Genomic DNA, 25,729 nt, shown 5'->3' with positions numbered 1-25,729 from the left:
TAATTTGACTTAAAGGTTCAGTTGGAGTATTCTTAATGAGTAGAGTTATTACATTCGACGATGACTGAAGTTTTTTTTCTAGGAGTCTATGCAAGGAAGCTCTGACGAGACTGCTAATAGTGGTGAGGATGCCAGTAGTGGGCCTGGCAGTAGCAGTGGACACAGTGATGGCTCTAGTAATGAAGTAAATTCGAGTCATGCCAGCCAGTCAGCTGGAAGTCCAGGAAGTGAAGTGCACTCGGAGGACATGGCAGATAGTGAAGCTCTCAAAGAAGAGGAAGATGATGAAGAGGAAGAGGGAGAACATAGCCCCCAGAACGAGAGCAGGAATCCTGAATTACGAACTCTGAGTGCCGAGTTGCAATCAGGAATTTGTATGACAGAATCGCCAGGTGGAGTAGAACGTGACAGACCTAATAGTGGATCAGGCAGAGATATTTCATATAGCACTGATGCAGTTCCATCAGGGGAAAATCGAATCCGACTGCTGGATACTTGCTCACATCCTGAAGACTCTGAACATGACATGTCGGGGGAGATAAATACTGCACACATATCGCAAGGTTCTCAGGACTCGTGTATCACACAAACAGGAGATTTTTTAGGCGAGGCAATTGGGAATGAAATATTTAACTGCAGACGCTTCATTGGTCAGCAGCATCAACATCATCATCATCATGATGGGTGAGTTTCACCTGCCTTATTTTTGTTTTAATCTTAAAATGGTTGATGCTAAATTTAAAAATGATGGTGCAGGTTCTGTTTTCAAACTGATAGAGCATGGAATCTATGTACAGCACAGGAAACAGGCCCTTCGGCTCTCCAAATGTATGTTTCTAAAAGCCACCAGTGAAATGTAATGATTATTCTAATCCTGGGGTGCACAAATCTGAATTAGACAGGTGACCAGTCCTTGGCCTGAGGCTTTGAACTGCATAATTCATGCAGTATTTGTAATCTGGTTATACCTAATTTACCATAATAGTAAATTGCAAAAACTTTTCTTTCTTTAATAAATCCTTTAAATCCATGCCACTTGTGCAGGCTCTGCTGTACCCATCAATGTACACTACCTGCCCACCTAAACACTTGCCGTACTTTATCAATTAATATGAGGGAGTTGCCACTTGTGATTAAACTCTGCTCCTGTAGTGGTATTATTGCTAGACTATTAATCCAGAAACTCAGCTATTGTTCTGGGAACCTGGGCTCGAATCTTGCCACAGCAGATGGAGAAATTTGAATTCGATAAAAATAACTGGAATGAAGAATTTACTGATGCCCATGAAATCATTGTTGTTTGTCAGAAAAACCCATCTGGTTCACTTATGCCCTTTAGTCAGGGAAGGAAATCTACCGTCTTTGCCTAGTCTGGCTTACATGTGACTCCAGAGCCACAGCAATGTGGTTGACTCTGAACTGCCTTCTGGACAAGGGCAACTACGGATGGGCAATAAGTTCTGGCCAGCCAACAATGTCCATGTCCCACAAAATGAGTCAAAATTTAAAAAAACTTGAGTGTTGTGACCATTAGAATTTCCTACTTGAGTAAAGAAATTGAAGCTGTCTGTGCTATATAATGCTGCAATAATTATAGCCCTCATCTCAGAATTAAATTTTATATATTTATTTGTAATCTGTATAATATTCAAGGAAGGTGACAATCCAGCAGAGAAATTCTCATTTAAGATAAATTTCATAGGGTGGATGTGTCCTTTTTGTTTTCTGACACTTAGTTTACACTCTGAAAGGGTAAAATGCTATGTGCTGATTTCAAATTCCAATATTTCATGTTTGCAAGACTTGACCTTGTACAAAATTCAGAAATAACTTGATGTAGAAACAGTAGGAGATATAGTAACGCCTTTAACATTCAGATCGAAACAACGAAAATTCCGACAAGAAGCTGAATCTGGCAGCAATTTAGAATAGCCAGTTGAATATTAGTTATCCTGGTTTAGTCATTTTTCTTGCAACTGTTTGGTGGACCCCACTTGCCTGCACTTCAAACATATTTCATTGATTGTGGAGAATTTTAGGGTATCCCAAGAACTTCAAAGGTGTGGTGTACAAAGATGTGTTGTCCTCATTTTGCTACACCCATGCAGAGTTTATAATGCTCTTGCAACAGGACAATGGTGAGGCAGAGAAGGATGCCAAATACTTTGATTGAAAGGAAAATATCGACATTTGCTGAAAACCCTTATTGGGTGAGGACTGTTGCAGAACAACAATCCTTACAATTGGGAATGCTTTATTTTTGCAAATTGAATTTTTCCTGTATTTGAAAGTTGTCATACTGGAGCTTTTGCACTGTTTTAAATAAGGAGTCAAAGGAGGTTCCTTGAAAAAGGAAAATCAGATGTATCCATGCTTATCCACAGTCTTCCGAGGGGCTACTTATGTGACCCGAGGACGTGTGAAGAGGTTCTGTTAGGGTGACTGTTGCTGAGGCTGATGCATAGTTAGGTTGATTGATGTGTTAGTATTAACTGAGAAATTTAAACTAAAAGCAGTGCTTCAGTCCCAACGTTCTTCAGTAAAAACACAAAATGCTGGATAAACCTGGCAGGTCTGACAGCGTCTGTGGAGAGAGAAACAAGAGCTCACATTTTGAGTCCATATGACGGTCCTACAGAACAGAACTATATTAACATTTTTATCTGTATTCTTTACATACCATAGTGCTAGGTTGAATTTTTCTGACTTTGCTAACAGCCCTTATGTTTGCCTTCAACACCAGTATTCATTTGACCTTTCTCGTAAATAATTTAAGTATTCATTTGGCCTTCCTTGTAAATATTTTGATATTCATTTGGCCTTCCTCGTAAATATTTTAAATGAAATGTATCAAAGTTTTAAATTTAGCTAGTGTAGATGTGTATCCCAGCTGTAACAGCACGACTGAATAACCATGTTTAGCACTGAAGCCCATTACCTGACCACTGTTCACTTAAAGGAGTCATTTCCTATATCAGCTGAACATATGAACATAATATGAATATACATATGTATTAGGATCAGGAGTAGGCTACTCGGCCCTTTGAGTCTGCTCCCCCCCCTCCAATTCAATAAGATCATGGCTGACCTGATCGTAACCTCAACCCCACATTCCTGTCTATCTCTGATAACCTTTCACCCCCACTGAATGTGTGCAATGAGAGACAACAAAGACATTTTATTTTTCAGAATGTTGGGCACTCAATTATCTAAATGTTCAAGGATTTTGCAGTTTGATTGACATCCCACCTTTTCAGGCACTTACCTAAGTTTTGTATATGTTAAAAAGATTATCACAAGCTTTATGGAAACTAACACAGCTGTCAACCTCCTGAGAAAGAATGAGGTGTGGTAGTGAGCCTCAAAGATTACAAATGTTTTTAAACATGGTGTTATTAAAGATTTGACTCAAGGTCACAACACAAGTTTGTTTTAATTTTATTTCTATGATCCCCAAAATTATTGTAGGTTTTCACCCATTCTGGATCTCCTGAGTTTGAACAAACTGCTGCGCAGTAATAGTTGGTCCTGCAATTTAATACAACCTTTTAACATAGAAAGATAGGAGCAGGAGGAGGCCATTTGGCCCTTCGAGCCTGCTCCGCCATTCATTAATATCATGGCTGATCATCCATCTCAATAGCCTAATCCTGCTTTTTCCTCATAACCTTTGATCCTATTTGCCCCAAGTGCTATATCCAGCTGCCTCTTGAATGCATTCAATGTTTTGGCATCAACTACTTCCTGTGGTAATGAATTCTACAGGCTCACCACTCTTTAGGTGAAGAAATGTCTCCTCACCTCCGTCCTAAATGGTCTACCCTGAAGCCTCAGACTGTGACCCTTGGTTCTCTCTCTCTCTCCCTCTTACCACCACCTCCTCCTCCTCCTCCTCCTCCCCCCCCCGGCATCCCCAGAATCAGCCTGGAAAACCTTTGCTGCACTACCTCGACAGCAAGAACATCCTTACTCAGAAATAAAGACCAAAACTGCGCACAATACTCCTCACCAAGGCCCTGTGTAGTTGCAACAACACATCCCTGCTCCTGTACTCAAAACCTCTTGCAATGAAGGCCAACATGCAGTTTGCCGCCTTTACTGCCTGCTGCACCTGCATGCCTACCTTCAGTGACTGGTGTACAAGGACACCCAGATCCTGCTGCACACTCCCCTCTCCCAATTTACAGCCATTCAAGTAATCTGCCGCCTTGTTTTTGCTTCCAAAGTGAATAACCTCACACTTATCCAAATTATACTGTATCTGCTGTTGATTAGCCCACTCACCCAACCTGTCCAGATCATTCTGAAGGACCTCTGCATCCTTGTCACAGTTCACCCTCCCACCCAACTTGGTATCATCTGCAAACTTTAAGATGTTACATTTTGTTCCCTCATCCAAATCATTAATATATATTGTGAATAGCTGGAGTCCCAGCACCGATCACTGAGGCACCCCACTAGTTACTGCCTGCCAATTTGAAAAGCGGCTATTAATTCCTACTCTTTGTTTCCCCTCTGCCAACCAATTTTCTATCCATCTCAATTCTGGGGTAGTGCCGGTTGATTGGAAAACGGCTAATGTTACGCCGCTGTTTAAAAAAGGAAGGAGACAAAAGGCGGGTAACTATAGGCCGGTCAGCTTAACGTCTGTAGTAGGGAAAATGCTGGAATCCATTATTAAAGAGGAGATAGCAGGGCATCTGGATAGAAATGGTTCGATCAATCAGACGCAGCATGGATTCATGAGGGGAAAGTCGTGCTTGACGAACATGTTGGATTTTTATGAAGATGTGACTAGGGCGGTTGATGGAGGAGAACCGGTGGATGCGATGTTTTTGGATTTCCAAAAGGCGTTTGATAAGGTGCCCCATAAAAGGCTACTGAAGAAGATTAGGGCACACGGAGTTGGGGGTAGTGTGTTAAAGTGGATTGGGGACTGGCTATCCGACAGGAAGCAAAGAGTCGGAATAAATGGGTGTTTTTCCGGTTGGAGGAAGGTAACTAGTGGCGTGCCGCAGGGATCGGTACTCGGGCCGCAACTATTTACCATTTATATAGATGATCTGGAGGAGGGGACGGAGTGTAGGGTAACGAAGTTTGCAGACGACACAAAGATAAGTGGAAAAGTGAATCGTGTGGAGGACGGAGAAGATCTGCAGAGAGATTTGGACAGGCTAAGTGAGTGGGCGAGGATATGGCAAATGGAGTATAACGTTGAGAAATGCGAGGTTATACACTTTGGAGGAAATAATAACAAATGGGATTACTATCTCAATGGAAACAAATTAAAACATGCTACCGTGCAAAGGGACCTGGGGTCCTTGTGCATGAGACGCAAAAGCCCAGTCTGCAGGTACAACAGGTGATCAAGAAGGCAAATGGGATGTTGGCCTATATTGCGAAGGGGATAGAATATAAAAGCAGGGATGTCTTGATGCACCTGTACAGGGCATTGGTGAGGCCGCAGCTGGAATACTGTGTGCAGTATTGGTCCCCTTATATGAGGAAGGATATATTGGCATTGGAGGGAGTGCAGAGAAGGTTCACCAGGTTGATACCGGAGATGAGGGGTTTGGATTATGAGGAGAGGCTGAGCAGATTGGGTTTGTACTCGTTGGAGTTTAGAAGGATGAGGGGGGATCTTATGGAGACTTATAAGATAATGCGGGGGCTGGATAGGGTGGAGGCGGAGAGATTCTTTCCACTTAGTAAGGAAGTTAAAACTAGAGGACACAGCCTCAAAATAAAGGGGGGTCGGTTTAAGACAGAGTTGAGGAGGAACTTCTTCTCCCAGAGGGTGGTGAATCTCTGGAATTCTCTGCCCACTGAGGTGGTGGAGGCTACCTCGCTGAATATGTTTAAAGCGCGGATGGATGGATTCCTGATCGGTAAGGGAATTAAGGGTTATGGGGATCAGGCGGGTAAGTGGTACTGATCCACGTCAGATCAGCCATGATCTTATTGAATGGCGGGGCAGGCTCGAGGGGCTAGATGGCCTACTCCTGCTCCTATTTCTTATGTTCTTATGTTCTTAATACACGTCCTCCAATCCCATGCGCTTTAATCTTGCACAATAATCTCTTGTGCGGGACTTTGTCAAACGCTTTCTGAAAGTCCAAATAAAGCACATCTACTGGTTCCCCCTTGTCAGCTCTACTAGTTACATCTTCAAAGAATTCCAACAGTTTTGTCAAGCATGATTTCCCCTTCATAAATAAATGCTGACTGTTTGATCCTGCCACTGCTTTCTAAATGCTCTGCTATAAAGTCCCTGATAATGGATTCAAGAATTTTTGCTCCCAACCGATGTTAAGCTTACTGATCTATAATTCCCTGTTTTCTCTCTACCTTTTTTTTCTCTTCTAAGTTTCAAATGATTAACCTGCATTGGTGACAGTAATATATTGTATTCTCTGTTGGGTGATGTCATGACTTGTGTGTGAAATAGATTAAAAGTAAGAAAAAAGATGAAGTCTCCGCCAATAACAAGGCAGGAGTTAGGGATGTTTGTTCAACTCTGCCCCGTGCATGCTTGCAAAATCCCAAATCTGGCTGTTCTTTCACATCGGACTGGACTCAGCACTGGTGTTATCTACATATCTTCATAGCAGGGCAGCAGTATTGACGGTGATCCATCGATCCAGTCTGAGCAAGGTGGAGAAATCCAGGTTTTAGGAGAGGGTGAGAAGAAGGAGAAGGGGATGAGTGAATGTCTGGATGGGAAAAGAGGGAAGGGCTAAGTGAGTGGGAAGGGCTATGCGAGTGGGAAGGGCTGGATCTTGTGGGCTGAGGAATGGGTTGAGTGAGTCAGAATTGGGTGGGATAGGAGGAGGGGTCTGAGTGAGTGGTGGGTGTGGAGGGTGGGTATGGGGGTGTTGAGTTGGAAGGACGAGTGAATCGGGAAGGGGTTTGGGAAGAGGGGCTACTGAGTGAATGAACATGTTGGGGCGTATGTGGGGGGGGGCGGTGAGAGATTACAATGTGTAGGGATAGGGAAGGGGGCTTCACACTAGAATATGGAGAGCTTGGCTGAAGACATAAAATAGCACTTTTAGAAAGATTAAAAACAGATTTTTACATTTGAGTATTGCTTGAAAAAAGAGATATGCTGTTGATTTTTTTTTTGTCTTGCATTCATCAGGAGAGATGCCCAAGAATGCTTATTTTCAAAGTGGAGGTGGGGGGGTGGAAACAAGTTATACTGCGTTAGAAAGGGGTGTTGATTAATTGGCAACTTGACACTTGTTGTGCGTTGCTGTGGAGAACGTACCAAGGAGCTATTGTCTCTCTCACTTTTAATTCAAAAAAGGTGCAATGCCTGGCAAAAAGAAAGTACAGTAAGAAGTCTCACAACACCAGGTTAAAGTCCAACAGGTTTATTTGGTAGCAAATACCATAAGCTTTCGGAGCAATGCTCCTTCGTCAGATGGAGTGGTCTCTGTTCTCAAACAGGGCACAGACACAGAAATCAAATTACAGAATACTGATTAAAATGCAAATCTCTACAGCCAGCCAGGTCTTAAATGCACAGACAATGTGGGTGGAGGGAGCATTCAACACAGGTTAAAGAGATGTGTATTGTCTCCAGACAGTACAGCTTGTGAAATTGTGCAAGTCCAGGAGTCAAGCTGTGGGGGTTACTGATAATGTGACATAAATCCAACATCCCGGTTTAGACCGTCCTCATGTGTGCGAAACTTGGCTATCAGTTTCTGCTCAGTGACTCTGCGCTGTCGTGTGTCGTGAAGGCCGCCTTGGAGAATGCTTACCTGAAGATCCAGGGCTGAATGCCCGTGACTGCTGAAGTGCTCCCCCACAGGAAGAGAACAGTCTTACATGACTGCCTTGTTTATTTTAGTCCCTTAGTAGTGTAGACTGCCTGAAGTCAAAATGTTAGAAGCAGTCCTGTTTCTCTTCTGGCTCCATGGTTTTATTGAATTTATTCAGGCCTGAGTTAGATTAGATTCTCAACAAGGGAGTTGAAGGGAGCAGACAAGAAAATGGAGTTGAGACCACAACCAGATCAGACATGGCCTTATTGACTGGCAGAGTTGAATGGTCTACTCCTGCTCCTAACCCCCCCTGTTCCTATAATGCTTTTGTTGTTTCTGCTAATAATGGATTATAAAGTTATTATTCCTACATTTTTGATCATTAGGCGTCTATTTTGAAGCCGGCTTCCATGCTGTCTCTTGTAGCTAAAAAGCAGGGAGCCATTCAATTTATAGACTTTTGAGCAGTTGTAATCATCAAGGTGACATTTTCCCACGGAAGATGATTGGCTTTGCCCATCCCAAACTAAAATGTGCATCCCACTATTACAGTGTGCTGAAGTCTAGCAAAGAATAGCTGCAATTCATTTACCAGGCATTGGCCATTTTAATTTGATTTTAAATGAGGTCTGTGAGAGCCTGAGCAAGAGACCTACTTGGGCAATAGGGCCACAAGCCAACATTGTTGATATACAGCAGATGCACGGAGTAGTGAAAACAAAAGTTGGAAGAGAAGCAAACACAGGAGAAAGTAAAAATTCAAAGGGTTAGCAAGTTAACCTGATGAAGAAAAGAAACAGCATAAAATAATTAGAGCGTGGCAGTCAGGAACAGCAGGCCTAGTGATGATGACCAAACAAAAAAATGAATGTCCAGCATCAGAAATAAAAAGAGATCCAAGATCTGAACGATAAAAGGCAAACTATGAAACATGTAGTTTATAAGAAAGCAGTATTTTACGATGCTCATTTAAAATGTAATATAATGCAGATCATAAGTAATACATAATATTATGTGAAATAAAGGGATAGCTGGGAAAATCCTCAGAAAAATTGTGTATTCAACTTAAATATCTGTAAATCAATATATCACATGAGATTACAAGAAATGTGACTTCTAATATACAGCGTTTTAAATTTCCTGGAATAATGTTGAGTTTAATCAATAGAATTAGCCTAAAATGTAAGAGATTTTATTTTTCCCTGAGTAGTTTAAATATACTTAACAGGAATGCTAGGTTAACGAGGCTTTTCTTGAAGTCATAAGAAATTATGAATCTCTGGTTACTTGAATCAGCATCTGTTCTCCTTTGTTGATTTAATCCCTTTCCTCCCTGCTCCGTTATGGTTGTACAGATTTGTTGAAGTACTTCACCCAGCTGTTGTTTGTTCACATGCCAGGCTTGATCATTTGCTTGGGAAGGGGCATCACAATTTAATTCTGCTCTTTCAGCAGCCATGCACACTTCCAGTCTGTAGCAATTATGCATCTTCCTCCCTATGTGATGTTTGTTGAGCACAGTAAGAAGTCTCACAACACCAAGTTAAAGTTCAACAGGTTTATTTGGCAGCACTAGCTTTTGGAGTCTCGAGCTCCTTCATCAGGTGAGTGAGGACCTGTGTTCTCGAGCAGGTCAGAACGCAAGTCCTCACTCACTTGATGAAGGAGCCTGAGACTCCGAAAGCTAGTGCTGCCAAATAAACCTGTTGGACTTTAACTTGGTGTTGTGAGACTTCTTACTGTGCTTATCCCAGTCCAACGCCGGCATCTCCACATGTTTATTGAGGTCATGTGTCGCCATTCGGATCACCACCTCGGATAAGATCAGCTAACCTAGCACTAAATATCATACCTAGAACCTCTTGGTTTCTATGGTTCCATTACCCAATGGATAAACTCACTGTATATATAACCTGAGAACCTATCAGCATTTGTTTTTAAATTGAGAGTTCAGTACCTATTATTGTCAAATAATCAGCACCCTTTTCTCATGCAGTATAAATTGTGACTCCCTTTGATATTTGACATTCTCGCATCTGTCCCAAGATACCCAGAGCAAGACACAGCTTCAATTGCATGTCTTTTTTTTCAGCAATACTCAAGTTCTGTACTACCAAACAACTGTTTTCATATTTATTTGATATATTATTATATGTTCATCTATAATATGCAAAACGTTAATAACATACTGAATATTCCTATGCTGCTTTATTGCTGTTCTGTCTCTGCTGACATCTGGGGTCATACTAATTTTCATGGTTTTCAGTATGTATTTATTTATGGGATGTGGTCGTTGCTTGCAAGGCCAGCCTTAGTTGCCCATCACTAATTGCCTTGAGAAGGGGGTGGTGAGTTTAAAATGGGATCACATTGGAAAATAGTTTATGAAGTGCTGCTGTAGTCCGTTGCTTCACAATGCATGTCCAGCAAGGTCATGTTCTGTTGTTAGTGTGGACTTCATGTATTCCATGCACTAACTGCATTAAATGCTGAGGTCACTGGTGATTGTATACTAATACGTTGGTCCACAGTCTTGACGGAATAGAAGGTAAACAAAGGGAAAACTAATGTTTGTACCCAGTCTATCATACTGCAGACCAGTTTCTATCAGAATAGTTTTAATTTCTAGAACAGTGATCTTTTACTGATTGCTGAATGCTGTTTCATGCATATGAAATAATACTTGCATTGTGTGAATATTGATTGACTTGTTCCATGAAAGTTACCTTCTGTACAAATAGGATTCCACAAATAAACTTTATTACCTTATAATCTGTTTGTCTCACAGACACTTGGGTGATGATATGATGAGTGCAGATGATGTCAGTTGTAGCAGTTCTCAGGTCAGTGCAAAGTCTGAAAAGAATATGGCAGACTTTGATGGGGAGGAGTCTGGTTGCGAGGAAGAACTGGTGCAGATCAATTCTCATGCAGAACTTACATCTCACCTTCAACAACATCTGCCCAATCTTGCCTCTATCTACCATGAACACCTTAGTCAAGGTAAGGAAAATATGCATATGTTTTCAGAATAAGTGGAAAAATTGAAAAGCTGCATGTTTTCTACCACTAAGATAAAAGCCAAATATTGTGAATGCTGGAATCTGAAACAAAAACAGAAAATGCTGGAAAATCTCAGCAGGTCTAACAGCATTTGTGGAGAGAGAATAGAGCCAATGTTTGGAGTCTGGATGCCCCTTCATCAGAGCCAAAGACAAAGAAATTGGATGAGATTTATATATGTTTGGTGGTGGCATCATGCTTAAAAGTTTAATGTTTTAAAGTTTATTTTATTAGTCATAAGTAGGCTTACCTTAACACTGCAGTGAAGTTACTGTGAAAGTCCCCTAGTCACCACACTCTGACACCTGTTCGGATACGCTGAGGGGGAATTTAGCATGGCCAATGCACCTAACCAGCACGTCTTTTGAACTGTGGGAGGAAACCAGTGCACCCAGAAGAAACCCATGCATACATGGGGCAATCGTGCAGACTCCACACAGACAGTGATCCAAGCCAGGAATCGAACCCGGGTCCATGGCGCTGTGAGGCAGTGGTGCTAACCACTATGCCACTGTGCCACCGTACTGCTGGAAAAGGTGGAAATAGCAGAGGTTGATCCTTTGAATGCAGAGGCTGGTGCGATGAAAAGTGAGGACAATGTCTGAGGCAGGTCCATCCAGTCTCGAAACGTTGGCTCCGTTGCCTTTCCACAGATGTGATTAGACCTGTTGAGATTTTCTAGCATTTTCTGTTTTTGTTTTCTACCACCGTTGCTTGCGAACTTGTGAATAGTAATTCAAATTAACTTTGGTTTCTTTTTTAATGCAATTTAATTTTGACTTGAAAGCCAGTGGTACTAAACTTATTGGAAGTCTTGGATGGTGGGAGTTTACTGTATGTGACAGTGCAGTAAGGTTGATTATCCCAAAACACTATGGAGTAATAATGGTTTTATTTTTTTGCTGCCTATAGCAACAACAACTTACATTTGTATAGTAGCTCAAACCATTGTTGGAAGGGATGCAGTATTGTCTGGGGAATGGAGTTTGTATTGGGGGCGGAGGATAATGACTTTGGTTTTCCCAATGCTTCAACTGAAGGAAATTCCTGCTCCTCAGTACAGACGAGCAGTCTGATAATGTAAAGGCAATGGAGCAGTTCAGAGATGTGATGGTGAGGTAAAGGTGGGTGTCGTCAATAAATATGTGAAAACAAATACTTTGTTTTTGGATGGTATTACTGAGGAGCAGCATGTAAATGGGGCAAAGGATAAGTCGTTGGGGGACACCATGTGGGAGCAGAAAGAGAAACCATTGCAGGTGATTCCGTGGCTGAAGTTAGGTGAACGAGAACGCAACCAGGCAAGCTCAGCTCTACCTACCTGATGGTATTAACGAGGTCTTGGAAGGGGGCTGTTGGAGGCTGCAGACAAGTCAAGAAAGATGAGTTTACTGTTGCCATGGTCACACAGGATGTCATTTCTGACTTTGAGAGCCATGTCATTACTGAGACAGGAATGAAGTCTGATTGGAGGAATTCAAACATACAGTTCCAGGAAAAAATGGGTGCGGATTTGGATGGGACAACCTGGTCAATTACTTTAGAGAAGAAAGAGATGTTGGAGACAAGGCAGTGTTATTTGCAAAGATATGGTCATCGTTTTTTTTTGAGGAAATGGGTGACAATGGCAGATTTGAAAGAGAGGGGGAGCCACTAACTATATTCATTAACGTGGGAATGTAGAAGAGAAGCTGGCTGGTCAGCAGTTTAGTGGGAATAAGTGTCAGAGTGTAGGGGAGGTGGATCCCGTGGATAAAATTAACTTCCATAAGCGAAGATGGGAGAGAAACTAGAGGAAAATGCAAGTTTGGGGGATGGGTGGAAAGGTTTTAGAAGAAAGGAGGTAGAAGAGGATAATAACAGGACTGTTAAGTGAACCAAAATTTTATTTCCAGGGTTTTAGCATGTGGGCTTTTTTTTTAGCAAATCTTACCACTGTTACATGTTTTACCTTGCAAGCAATGGTTCCTTGTTTAGCAGTATCAAGAATGATGGTTTTCAGAGAGGGCATGAGAATTAAACAGGTCTGTAACAGCAACCTTTTGGGAGAAGGCCAAAATGCCTTTTTTTTAAACCTCATTCGAGCAGTAAACGCTCCTGATAATTTGAAGAAATAAGCTTTATTTGAGATTCGTACAGTCAAGAATGGGCATGCCCATAGCCTGGCCAGGCTCAATTTAGGTGGCTTCCCAATTTTAAATCGCCTGCAGGGGGTACATCATTAGACCAAAATTACTTTGGAAAAATCTACTGGCAGAAATGGCTGATCTTTGTGTGGCTGTCAGAATAGAACAATAAGACAATTGTTTCACATGATTTTCTCGACGGGAGCGTAGTGGAATAGAACCTGCATTACCATTGCAGCAGTTCCTAATCACAAAGAGAAATCGGCATGAGTGGGAGCTATGCATTAGTCCACTGCATTCTCATTGAGAAAATAGGGGAGTATTGCTTATTTTATTGCCATGACCTGACTAGTGGAATTCAAGCATGTGTTAGTGACTGTGCCATTTAAAAATAAAAGTACATTAATTATAAACAACAGCTACCTGGGACAAAGAAATACAGGCATATTTTGAAGGTCAGGGCAGAATGGCCAAATGATTTGTCTAATAATTATTTAACACCACGGTCAGTTAGTGGGAGATCACTGCTGTAAAGCGTAGAAAGATATTTGATGACAACTGTAACTGCAGTCATCCTTAAGTAATGTGTATGATTTTCTTTTATTACTTGTATAATGTGACATTTAAGTTACTTGACAGCAAGGGTTGGGGGGGGGGGGGGGGATGTGCTGGGGAATACCTCTTGGAAGTTCTCAGGTAAGGTTTACATAGCAATTGCCCAGAAGTGCAAATTCCTCTGGACAATTGCCCTGCACTGAGTACCATCTGGAAATGTGATTTAAAATGTATTTATTAGTGTTACAAGTAGGCTTATGTTAACAGTGTAATTAAGTTACTGTGAAAATCCCTTAGTTGCTACACTCTGGCACCTGTTCGGGTACACCAATGGAGAATTTAGCATGGCCAATGCACCTAACTAGCACGTCTTTTGGACTTGTGGGAGGAAACCCACACAGACACGGGGAGAACGTGCAGACTCTACACAGTCAGTGACCCAAGCCGAGAATCGAACCGTGGTCCCTGGCGCTGAGGCAACAATGCTAACCTACTAACCACTATGCAACCTTGCCGCCACTTTGGCTGGTTTCCATTGGGATATAGTAATAACTACCCAGAACAAGTTAGAAGAATTAAAATCTCTTCTAACTTCTAGATAACTATTGTACAACCCCACAGCCAACACCCACAGGTCTCTCTCTCTCTCTCTCTCTTCCCCCACCACCTCTGATTCCTCCCCAGGAATCCAATTTCCCAGCAACCTGGTTTACGGCTGCTGCTCTGAAAAAGGGACATGGCCTCTTCACTCTGACTCTACTGCAATTCAACGCTGGGCCTTGAGGATATGCTGCACTACCTGTATTTTGCCTTGGAAGATCAGGCGAGAGAGGCTGCAAAAAAATAAATCATGTAAGCAAGTGGACATGGAGTGGCAATCCAACACTGATTGCCACTCTGAGGAAGTTCAGGCCCATAAATTTCTTTCTTTCTGTGGCAAACAATCTTCAGTTTAAGAGGATATATGGGTAATATTCTTTGTAAGTAGATGAGGAAGGTAACATAGTGTGTTTAATATTTTCCCTATGAAAGAGGCAGGGTTTGTGATTGCCTATTGAAAGTAAAATGAATTTGGATCATTACAAGTGTTTGAAGAATTTAGGATATAGAATGAAAATTGTTGTCCCTTAAGCAGTAAAACAAAATACCTATTTGAGAATAGATCATTATTCACATGAACATTGTACCTTCTTTTCTCAGCTCCTAGTGTTCATAAGCATCAATACAACTCCAATGCAGTCACAGACATCAATTTAGACAATGTTTGCAAGAAGGGTAATACTCTTCTTTGGGACTTGGTGCAGGATGAAGATGCGGTATGTTATTCTTCAGAACAATAATTTAGAATTGTTTGGATGTAGTGCGGTTAGTTACTCTTTGTTTGTTTTTATAGGTTCATCTCTCAGAGGGATTGATAAATGAAGCTGAGAAGCTGCTCTGTTCCCTCGTATGCTGGTTTACTGACCGGCAGATTAGAATGCGATTCATTGAAGGTTGTTTAGAAAACCTAGCAAATGATAGGTAAGGAATAAAGTTGATATATTTCCCAATGCACAGTTAAGTTGATTTATTGATAACTCTAAATATGCAGTCAGTGCTTGAGTCTTAATTTCTAATCATAAGAGTGCAGATGTATTAAAACTAGATAATTAACAATTCATCTGTCACAATTTTTGAATGCAAATTTAAACATGAGAGCTTCAGAAACACTTCTTACAAAATGATTTATTATAAAACAAAGAAATCTTGCTCATCATGTGATTTTTATCATTCAAAATTAAATACTTGTTTGGTTTAATACTAAAAGTGTCTGGATTAATTTTCTTTATTTAGGTCAGTGGTAGTTTCACTTCGTCTTCTGCCGAAACTGTTTGGCACTTTTCAACAATTTGGAAGCAGTTATGACACACATTGGATAACTATGTAAGTAATCTAAGATTGTCAAATTGTGTATTTTTCAAGTTGATGTTGTTCAGTTTACTTGAACTTAAATAACAAATAATATAAAATAAGATCGTTTTTCATTGTTCTTACACCTCCCTAGTATGGCAACACTTCATGTATTCAGAAACTGAGCAATGGTTTTTAATGTAGACAAAGGAAAAGGCAACAGGAGTGAAATGACCATTTAATTTTTTTCTGGACTTCGTTAAGGGAAGAATGTTGGTTAGAACAAATAGTGTCCTTAACCTTTTGAACCACTGACACATGACTTTTAATGAAGGCTACATTTCTGGAAGTACAGTACTCCTCCAGTGATGTGCCATCCTATGTATTTAAATTCGGGGTTTGAACTTGCAACTTTCTGACTCATGAGACTGTTACTGAATGAAATAGTTTCTTAATCTGAGCAGTGTCCCCTCCAAGCTGTGCAGCAACTTGGAGACTCCTATACAGGACATGTTCTTTAAGTTACCATGCCTGCGCAGCCACAGAAAGGAATTTAAAGGGGCTGTGCACTTAAGTAAATTGCCACACACTCTAAAACAAAAATAGTGGGAATGTTGGTTTCAAGTGCCTATCCATATAATTAAGTCTTATGTCTAGTGTGTGTCCATTACTTCGCAACTTTAAATAACATTATACCTGAAAGGGTAGCATTTGAGGTATCTGCATTAGCAATTAGTAGAAATAAGCATTTGTTACAAATTAAATATCTGAGACAAGTGAGGAATTCTCTGTTAACTGTGTACTTTTGGAGTTGTAGTTTTTTTCCTTGCTCCTGTGCAATAACAATATTTTATATATAATGAAGAATCAGGTAGGCAATTCAGAGATCTGAGCTGCCAAGCTTTGGGAGGATACTGGAGCATATTTCATGTTTGTTTTCACCATTATATTCTGTTAAATCATTAAGTAAAAATTCTGATATGTAATGAAATAGTGTTTTAGTAAAGTGGGATGGATATGTATGCTGTGGTCAGAAGAGAATGCTTTGCTGCTGATTTTGTACATAGCAGCTGGAGTCGAGCATTATGACCTAAAAAAGTGATCGGGCTCAGATGAGAAGAAATGCATTTTATTAATGTATAAATTAGAAAAATACAAGTTCTGCAAGGTAAGTAAATGGAATTGAGCGATTTAAAGGACTGAAGAGCAAAGTTGCCTATACTTTAGACAAGTTTCGTAAAGTGAGAGATGCAGGCTTTGTAGATGTATTTATCATATGAATTATTGCTATTAGTACAATATGTAACCATTTTCCCTCAAATTGTCATGAATGACTTGCTTCAGTAGTATAGTACAGTAATGGGGCAACTGCTATCCTGTTGGGTGGTAGAGCTGGATTGCCTCACATCCTTTAAAAAGTACCTGAATGAGCACTTGGCACATCATAACATTCAATGTTATGGGCCAAGTGCTGGTAAATGGGATTAAGTAGGTAGATCAGGTGTTTCTCACATGTCGGTGCAGACTCGATGGGCCAAAGGGCCTCTTCTGCACTGAGATTCTGTGACTGCTGCAGAAATGTGATTTTTTAAAAAATCAAAATTCTGTTCTGGACTATGTATGCACCATGCTATGAAATATCTACTTGTAAGTTGATTATGTTTTAAATTATGTACAGGTGGGCAGAAAAGGAACTAAACATGATGAAACTTTTCTTTGACAATTTGATACACTACATTCAAGCAGTTAGAGAGGGAGTGCATAAACATCTGTTGTAAGTATATCCAACTGATACTTTAAAACCTTTTTGATTTTTAGTGCAGATTTAAGCATCTGACTCTTTTATTCTGTGTTAGAAACACAAAGTGACATTATAGACTGTAGATATATCCAAAATCTTATTCATATGCTATAAATTGTGCATTTCATTTTCTTCAAAGATCAACTTTGCACATTGGTATTGTGAACTTTGTACTTGAAAGTTCCAGTCATCAAATGCAAAATGAATTTGGAAATAAGCTTAAATGAAGGATATATCAAAATGCTAAAGGAATATTGGGAGAGAATGAAAATAATGTTCAGACTGTTCCATCTTTGAATTATTTAAGTTAAAGTTTATGCACAATTTTGTTTGGCCACTCTGGTTAAATTAATTGGAGGAAATTGGGAGACTTGTACTCACAAGAGAAATTATAGATATAAAATTTCTTCACTTTTTGCCATGCTTTCAGGGAATTGTAAGGACATGTTTGAGGTGGAATCTTTTTCTCTTGCATCTTTGTCTCGAAGGGAAAACCTGCCGCCCCTTCAGTAGCAGAGTATGTTAAATTCCACTTGTGTTCAAATTGTATGACAAGGAGTGACTATCTCTGCCAAATTTTCAGTGAGTGGTCAAGGCCTTTCCATCATAAGGCTATCCAGCCTCTCTGCTCTATTCGTCTTTGAAATTAAATGAAGGATACTCCATGGATGAGAGCGTCATTTCACTTGGCTTTGGATTGATGGCTCTTGTTAGCTGAAATTTATATCCTGCAGCCTGAGAATGGGCCCTGTGCAGAGGTTCCAGGATGCAAGAATAGATAATGAAATATTTCTTTCTAAGTCCAAAACAAAATCTTATTTGGTTTTTCAAAATGATGTGAAGAAAAGTTAAAGAACAAATTTTAAACTTCTATAGATAAAGTTTATATTCAGTTTGTGAAAGTAGGATCTATGTTTGAATAATTATATATGTAATATAGATCATCATACTGCTCACTTGCCTTTCTTGAATTTGAACTATATATACTGAAAATCAAAGAAACATTGTGGAGTACAGGCAGTGTCTTTCCTCATCCACATCTGAGAATTTTTAAATTCCAGAATTTAACATTTTTTAAAGCAGTCCAAGCCTAATTATTGCCACAATTATCACTTGAGTTGGTTTAAAAATGTAAAATTACTGGCACCTTTTAGATGGGCATATAGACTTCCAAGAACCAGTCAGAAACACTGCACTTAATTTTTATGGAGATGTCTCAAGGTTACAAACTAGTGCTGTCAGACCTGACCACACTGCCCCACTTCAGCCATCTTTGCCTCTTAGTAACCATTATAAATAAATGAGCCAAACATCATATTTAATGTCCTCCTCTCCCTCCCATTTCTCTCAAAACTCCGATTATGATTTTAAAGACTGATTTTCCAGCCAGATGAAAGCCCCGAATTGAATTTCAATATAAGTGTCGGCCAATGTGCCTGAAAAGAAGCTGGTGGTGATTTCCTTAATTATGCATTGTTCACCCCTGAAGTCTGACTGTGTCTGAATAAGTAATAGCTAAAATCTTGTTGAAACTTCTGCTGTGTCTAATGTAATACTCAAGTGCATGCTTGCATTCTTGTAGATCTGCATTGAATAGATGAAAACCTTAAGAATAGGAATATGGCTTATAAAAAAGAAATCAGCATTTTCTTACTAATCTCCCAAAAATAATTCTACATCTGACCATTTTAATATAGGTACAGCCATGGCGCAGAAGTGCAGGTTCGCCTGCAGTTTCTGACGTGTGTTTTTTCAACTCTAGGATCTCCAGACCATTTTAGTAAGTGTTTTTTTTTATTTTGCTACTTTAATAATTGCAATGTTTCTTTAAGAAAAGTCCTTTTTGACTTATTGGCAACGCATTATATGGTGTAACACTGAGCCAGCATAGACCCAAAGGCCCTGGAATGCATCACTGAGTAAACTCATTGCAGCCAAGATGATGGGAGCATGGAGCTAAAGGATTGTAATATATGTTTTGTTAGATAACCAATGCTTAGCCTTTGAGGAGGTTGGGAACTTGCAGTATTTAGGAGGTAAATTTACAACAGATTGAGTGTGTCTGGGTATATGCCAGCATTACAGTGAGATTTAGAAGCAAAACAGGAAGTGACAGATTCCTACATAATAGGTATGATACCCGAATTGTCATAGCCAAATAGTTTTGCTGCTTAACATTTCACAGAGATGGAGTATGTTAGAGCAGATCCCTTGAACTGGCTGAGGATCCAACTGCAAGAATAGACCTAGAACCAATCCTGATAACTATTGATTGATGAAATTGCCCAATTATTTATTTTGTACAAATTGTTGAAAATAAATTGCTGTTAATATTTGACAGCATTAGATCATACATTTGTGTAAAAGGATCCTATGCTAGCTTTTCATAATTTGTGCTAATTTCATGAGGAAAAGAATATCATAGTTCTGTTGATTCTATGTTCGTTGAATAAAGCTTGATTCTTGAATTTGTTGGAAGTGAGCTGTTTAGGGTTTGAAGATCTGATCCTTTTAATGCATTGCATGCTTTAATTACATAGAATCTTACACCTGGTTTTGTTGCAGTCTACCTTTCACCTCCAACAAGAAATGTGGGTTCTGAAAATATAGTTGTGAACATACTCATGAAAGATACAGAGTTGAGCAATTAAGTGACAAATAAAATGCATTGCATTTGAATCTTGTTTCACACAAACATGATGGAGATATTTAAACTCCTGTCTTTGCCAGCATTCTAGAGAGTCAGCTTTGTGTAGGGTGAGTGCATGTTATAAATTTGGCCTCAAATCACATAGAAAATTTGATCCCAGGTTGTGCCTCATTTATCTTGGAAAGTCAAACTGACATTTTTATCTACTGCAAATAGTTAATTCCAAAAAGGAACCAGTTGCCCACAAAACTACTGCTGGACATGAATCTGGATCTAGTAATTGCATTTGTTTTAAGGAACTCTTTGTCACAGCACTAATTCAGTACTTACCAACTTGCATCTTCAGAGACTACAGTAGAAGAATAACTGATATGGGGAATAAAAATTATACAATTATGCAATGCAGTATTGCAATACAATTGTGAGCAGGGTTGAAGGAACTCTATGTTGCATCTGTATTTGATTAGAAAGTACCTGATGTGGCTACTGGGTATAAAAGTTGGAACATTTCATACTCCCAGCATGTTAAGGATATAAAAAAGTGTAAATAGATTCTTAAGCAAGTTGACCACTTTGTCTTTTATTTCATTTCAGAGTGCTATTTCCTTGTTGCTTTTTAAAGCACATGATATATGATTTTTGTTTATCAATATGTGCATTGAACCCTCTAAAGACACTGTTTATTGCTATTATATCAGTACCCATTTTGGATGGTGCCGCACCAACTAAGTGGTGCACCACTTTGCAATAATTCATTATCTGATTGCATGAGAGTCCAAATCTATATTCAACTTGCACTTATCTTGAAAACCCGGATTTAAAATTTGTACCCCAAGTATTTTTATATTCCCCATCCCTAGAGCCCAGCTTTAACATCTCTATATTTCACTTAGGGTTGAGTCTTGACCAGGTTGACATCTTGTGGCATTGCCTTGTGGAGGACCCTGAATGTTATGATGATGCATTGCACTGGTTCTTAAATCAGGTTCGCAGTAAAGACCAGCATGCTATGGGCATGGAAACATACAAGCATCTTTTTTTAGAAAAGGTTAGTGACACTTTGCCATTTATATTCTTAGGTTTTGCTGTCATAGTTTTTATTTTGCCTGTGAACAGCAGTAGTGTAAAGTTTATTGGCTCAAACATTTCACCTTTGTACAATTTGGAGGATAGACAAATCTTGCTAATGGGAATTCAGGAAAAAGTGCTAGCTTAATTAAGAATTTAATAAATAAATTAGAAATTTTAATTTGTAAAACAAAACAACGTAGGAGGTGACTGCAAGCTTTTCATGCATATAGGTGTGTGTATGTAATGAATGAAGTGTCAATCAAGAGTAAATAGCCAATGTGCTTTGTATTTTGTAACACATTTTTGCCATATCCCATCATAGCTTTGAATAGATACGAATTTCAATTGTTTTCTCATTTTGTCAAATTGTGCATTGTATACTTCAGATGCCGCAGTTAAAACCAGAAACTATCAGCATGACTGGTTTAAATCTATTCCAGCATTTATGCAATTTGGCCCGGCTTGCAACCAGTGCTTATGATGGTGGTTCCAGCTCTGAGGTGAGAGAATAATGAAAATTACACAAAAGATTTCTGTGCAAAGTTAATGTAAGCCCAGTAGTGATTGAGCAAAGTCATTTGAATAACCACGTCACTTCCTACAATCGCTTTTCAGAGACCTTTATGTTGTTGCCTCAAACTGTGCATTACCTATAAATATTACATGAGAAATTGTCATATAACAGCTCTGGCTGGAAGCTCTGGGAAATGTTGACTTGTGATGCTTTTGGGTTTGCGAGTTTTTAGTTTTCACTGCAGTACCAGTTGAATTTCCGGTATGTAAGCTCACCATAGGAAACTTCGACTACCTTTTCTTTTGAAAACCAAAACCATTTCAGATGATTTTAAGCATCTTGATTGGAATTTTCACTCTTTTCTAGTAGATTGTCACTAACCAATTTTTAAACCAACATCGGTTGAGTTTGTGGTTCTACAGCCACTTGAGAGACAGCTGAAGGCAATTTATGTAAAGGCTAAGGTGAACAATTCCCATAAGTGTCATTGTTTTAGACCCAAGAACGTTTAAGTCACAAGGATGTATTGATGTGATAGGTTCTTTCATTCTGCATTTTATCACAATTGCTGGGATAAATTCCTGAGACTTTGGCAATTCTTTGACACCTCATCTACAAAATAATATGTTGTCAAAGGCCCCAGCAAATGGGTATTTTTCGACCTGATCTTCTTATATCATGTATGTTTTTTCCAGCAGAGGCCACTGGAAAGAAACAAGAAAAGGGAATCATAATCAATTTTCTCCCTTAACATTCCTTTCTAGCTCTGGGATGCACAATTAGTTGTAGTCCTCAAGCAGCTGCCCTGACCCTAATTAACAAACACTTAATTATAAGCAAAATCTTCCTCTTCTGCTTGGTTCATAACATGGGTGGTGCCCAACCTGCTATACAGGGAATCTAGTTTTTTTAAATATTTTGCATTAAACCTTATAATGCTATAGTTATGATACTGACACATTTTTGAGTTCATTGATCTGCTGTACCTGTTAGACCTCTGCCTCACAAAGCTTGTTGACGGTCCGTGTAGCAGCTTATACTATTTTCTTCTTTTTCTGCTGATAGAATAGGTGCCATTGTTGCCTCTTCATTCATGGTGCTTTCAAAACTAAACACAACCACCCATTTTGTGTATGGAGTCTAAATCTGACTGTTCTCAGTCTGCTGTACCTGTTTTGTGAGGACAATATGATTGTGACCTGAAGATTATTTGGAAAACCAGAATTATAGGTGATCCAATAATTTCGGACTTTTCTACTACATCAAACCAACTTTTAATGAAGTGATGTTAAGAGAGACAAAGAGTAGTGGTGAACAGTTGCTTTTCAATCTGGCGGAGGTCTAAATTAGCATCACTGCTCTTTTTGATCTGTATTAACAATCTGAATCTGGGTGTAAAGGGCATGTTTTCAAGTTTGGAGATGTAATGAAACTCAGAAATGTAGTAAGTAATGAGGATAGTAACAGACTTGAGAATATAAAAACAGGTCAGGGAGGGAGCATCTTTGGAGAGAAACAGAGTTGATATTTCAGGTCAAGGTGAACTGTCATCAGGAGAATGCAGACGGACTGGTAAAAAGGGCACCAAAAGAGTAAACACTGGAAAATCTCAGCAGGTCTGGCAGCACCTGTAAGGAGAGAAAAGAGCTGATGTTTCTAGTCCAGATGACCCTTTGTCAAAAGCGGGTAAAGACTGGTTAAAAAGGGCAGATGCACGACAGGTGAAACTCAACTTAGTAAAGTTGCAAGGAAGAATGAGGAGTGACAGTATAAACTATTGAGACTATTTGACTTATTTTCCATGCTGGTGCCATACAAGAACAATTCAGCTGGGACCAGTCTCTCGCCTTTTCCCTATAGCCCTGCAATTTTCTTTCCCCAGATAATGATACAAGTCTTTTCTTCTTTATGGGAAACTGGCAGGGAAGTGGAGTTGAAGTCAAGATCAGATCAGCCATTATCTTATTAAATGACGGAGCAAGCTTGAGTGGCCTTGTAACTTATACCTACTCCTATTTCTTAAGTTGTTATAGTAAACTGAGCTTGTATATGTCAGCCTTCCATCTGAGGTTGCTTTTGCTTTCTTGTTGATTGGATGAACACAATGTTTATAGGCCTATGAACATGTTTCCGCCCCTTTTTTCATGACCATGCAAAAGGATTATTTCACTATTACAGCTGTTAATTATTAATATTTTTCAACTCCTGCAAGATTATTTAATGTAAACAGTGAAATCACTAAAGATGTTATGAACACTACTGCTTCTAAACCAGATGAAATTTGATACAAGTTAGTACTTTCCTTTACATAGATATACAAAAACATGTTCCTTTCTTTCAAACAGCTTTGTGGAATGGATCAACTCTGGGGCATTGCACTAAGGGCTCAAACAGCTGATGTTAGCCGAGCAGCTATCCAGTACATCAATTCCTATTATATTAACGGCAAGTAACTTGTTTTCGTTATAATCATTTTAGATACTATTTAATTTTCTGAACTATAGAATTATTTAAAAAAATAATTAATTGGGCAGTACAAAATTTGAAAACTACATGTTTGTTCTTTGGCATGAAGTAGGGAAAAGAGGAAACTACAATGAATGTTGTCATGTTACTTGTAGATGCTATTATTTTTGCTTATGCTGCTTAACTTGCTGTTAAATTTTTGGTGTAGTTTTGACCAATTTTTCATAAATTCTAATGTCCACATTACACCAGAACATGTCCATGTAAACTCTTTTAATCTGTTTACATAATTTAGTTACTGGATTCCAACAATTCTCCCAGATAATTTTCATTTTCACCTGCCATCTTATTATTATTATTATTGTTAAATTTCATAATTTATCTTTCAAGTCTTCATGAAAGTTTTTAATTTGTCTTAACCTTTCCCGAAAGCCTGGCTGGGAATTAATGTTTTTGACCAGAGTTGTGAGCTGAATTTAACTTGTACATGTTTGGTGCGTACTGAAATTTATAAGTTTATCAATGCTGTGAAGTCAGCTTTCTTAGTTTCTAACAACTGTCAATTATTTAGAGGAAAACTAGGGAAAGCATTTCTAAAACTTAAAGTTTAAAAGCTTAAAAATAGGTTGCATGTGTGAAGGGAAAAAAGTTCCACACTTATTGTAGCCTGTCTTTCCTGTTGGGAGAGAGACACCCTGAAATTTGACAGAGGAGTGGGACAGAAATGAACAGGAGTTTTTCTTTGTAAAGTTCAGTTTTCCAAAAAACCCTGAATTTTGAAGACAGCACTTTACCTGTTTTTGACCATTAGAAAAAGATCAGCATTAATTCCATACGATTATAATTTCCAATATCTGCAAAGCAGGGGAAAGGCTGTCCTTTTCTCATATTAATTTCTTTATTTTCTTGAATATTTTAAGATCTCACCTAGTGACACAAAAATAAGAACAAGATATTCTTCAACTTATTTTATGAAATGGGTACAGGAGATAAACTGATGTATCAAAAATCTTGTGATTGCCCTTTCTATCCACAACACCCTTCTTCCAGTTGCCATGTTTTTGTCATCCATGTAAAATTTTCCATTATAAATTCCAATGCCCACCTTACTAATGGAAGGCACAGTAATGGAAAATACCCAAATTGGTAATAGAAAATGGAGCCTCTATAAACTTGTCATACTAATTAAAACCCCATTGCCTATGGTAGCATTACAATACCTCAGTTTTCCATCTCCCAGCTCCTTAGCCTGTAGGCCAGAGAACTCCTTTGCCCAAGCCAACTTTTAGTTCTCTATTTCCTAAGTTGCCAAAAGGCTTGCTATCATTTAAACAGAGGATTTCATAAAATTAAGAGCTGAATGTGTGAATTTGCATTGGGAACTCTGTCTGGTCTATCTGTTTTATTTTAAAACGCCAATGTTGCAGGTAAAACTGGCTTGGAGAAGGAGCAAGAATTTATCAGTAAATGTATGGAGAGCCTTATGATGGCCTCAGAAAATCTTGATAAAGAACCTCAGTCCAGTCTTACTATCATAGAAAGGGGACTCTTGATGTTGAAAACACACTTAGAAGCATTTAGAAGGAGGTAAGTATTTGTTCATTTCCTAAAGGCCATGTATGTTCACTTTGCTATTTAACTCTATTTACAAATTGCTGCAGGCTATGTTAGTCAATCATATTTAGCTCTTATACTTAGGACAAAATCAAGAGAGTTTCTTCTTTCAGATTAGTTTTTAATTTTTTAAAATTCAATTGTGGGATCTGAGCATTGCTGGCTAAACCAACCTTTATTGCCCACCCCTAATTGCCCTCGAGGAGA

The 25,729-nt window shown here is 39.1% G+C and overlaps 1 protein-coding gene across 8 annotated transcripts in view; it reads left to right on the top strand.

Annotated features, from left to right (window-relative positions):
- usp34 (ubiquitin specific peptidase 34) overlaps positions 1 to 25,729 on the top strand; it is a 257,669-nt gene that overhangs the window by 91,028 nt on the left and 140,912 nt on the right. For 5 of the 8 annotated variants that reach the window (XM_078229920.1, XM_078229922.1, XM_078229921.1 and 2 more), the window contains exons 14-25: positions 83 to 684; positions 10,561 to 10,775; positions 14,201 to 14,368; positions 14,717 to 14,832; positions 14,910 to 15,037; positions 15,350 to 15,439; positions 17,085 to 17,180; positions 18,905 to 18,987; positions 20,751 to 20,905; positions 21,315 to 21,428; positions 23,788 to 23,887; positions 25,336 to 25,495. In XM_078229920.1, the coding sequence (XP_078086046.1) occupies positions 83 to 684; positions 10,561 to 10,775; positions 14,201 to 14,368; positions 14,717 to 14,832; positions 14,910 to 15,037; positions 15,350 to 15,439; positions 17,085 to 17,180; positions 18,905 to 18,987; positions 20,751 to 20,905; positions 21,315 to 21,428; positions 23,788 to 23,887; positions 25,336 to 25,495 (2,027 nt within the window). The remainder of the gene's footprint in view (positions 1 to 82; positions 685 to 10,560; positions 10,776 to 14,200; positions 14,369 to 14,716; positions 14,833 to 14,909; positions 15,038 to 15,349; positions 15,440 to 17,084; positions 17,181 to 18,904; positions 18,988 to 20,750; positions 20,906 to 21,314; positions 21,429 to 23,787; positions 23,888 to 25,335; positions 25,496 to 25,729) is intronic. The other 3 variants (XM_078229924.1, XM_078229926.1, XM_078229923.1) reach the window with 1 other exon arrangement.

The sequence above is a fragment of the Mustelus asterias genome, chromosome 15, assembly GCF_964213995.1.
Source record: "Mustelus asterias chromosome 15, sMusAst1.hap1.1, whole genome shotgun sequence".
NCBI classification, from domain to species: domain Eukaryota; kingdom Metazoa; phylum Chordata; class Chondrichthyes; order Carcharhiniformes; family Triakidae; genus Mustelus; species Mustelus asterias.
Note: the sequence above shows the minus strand (reverse complement) of the source record. Positions and strands in the feature narration are given on the sequence as shown.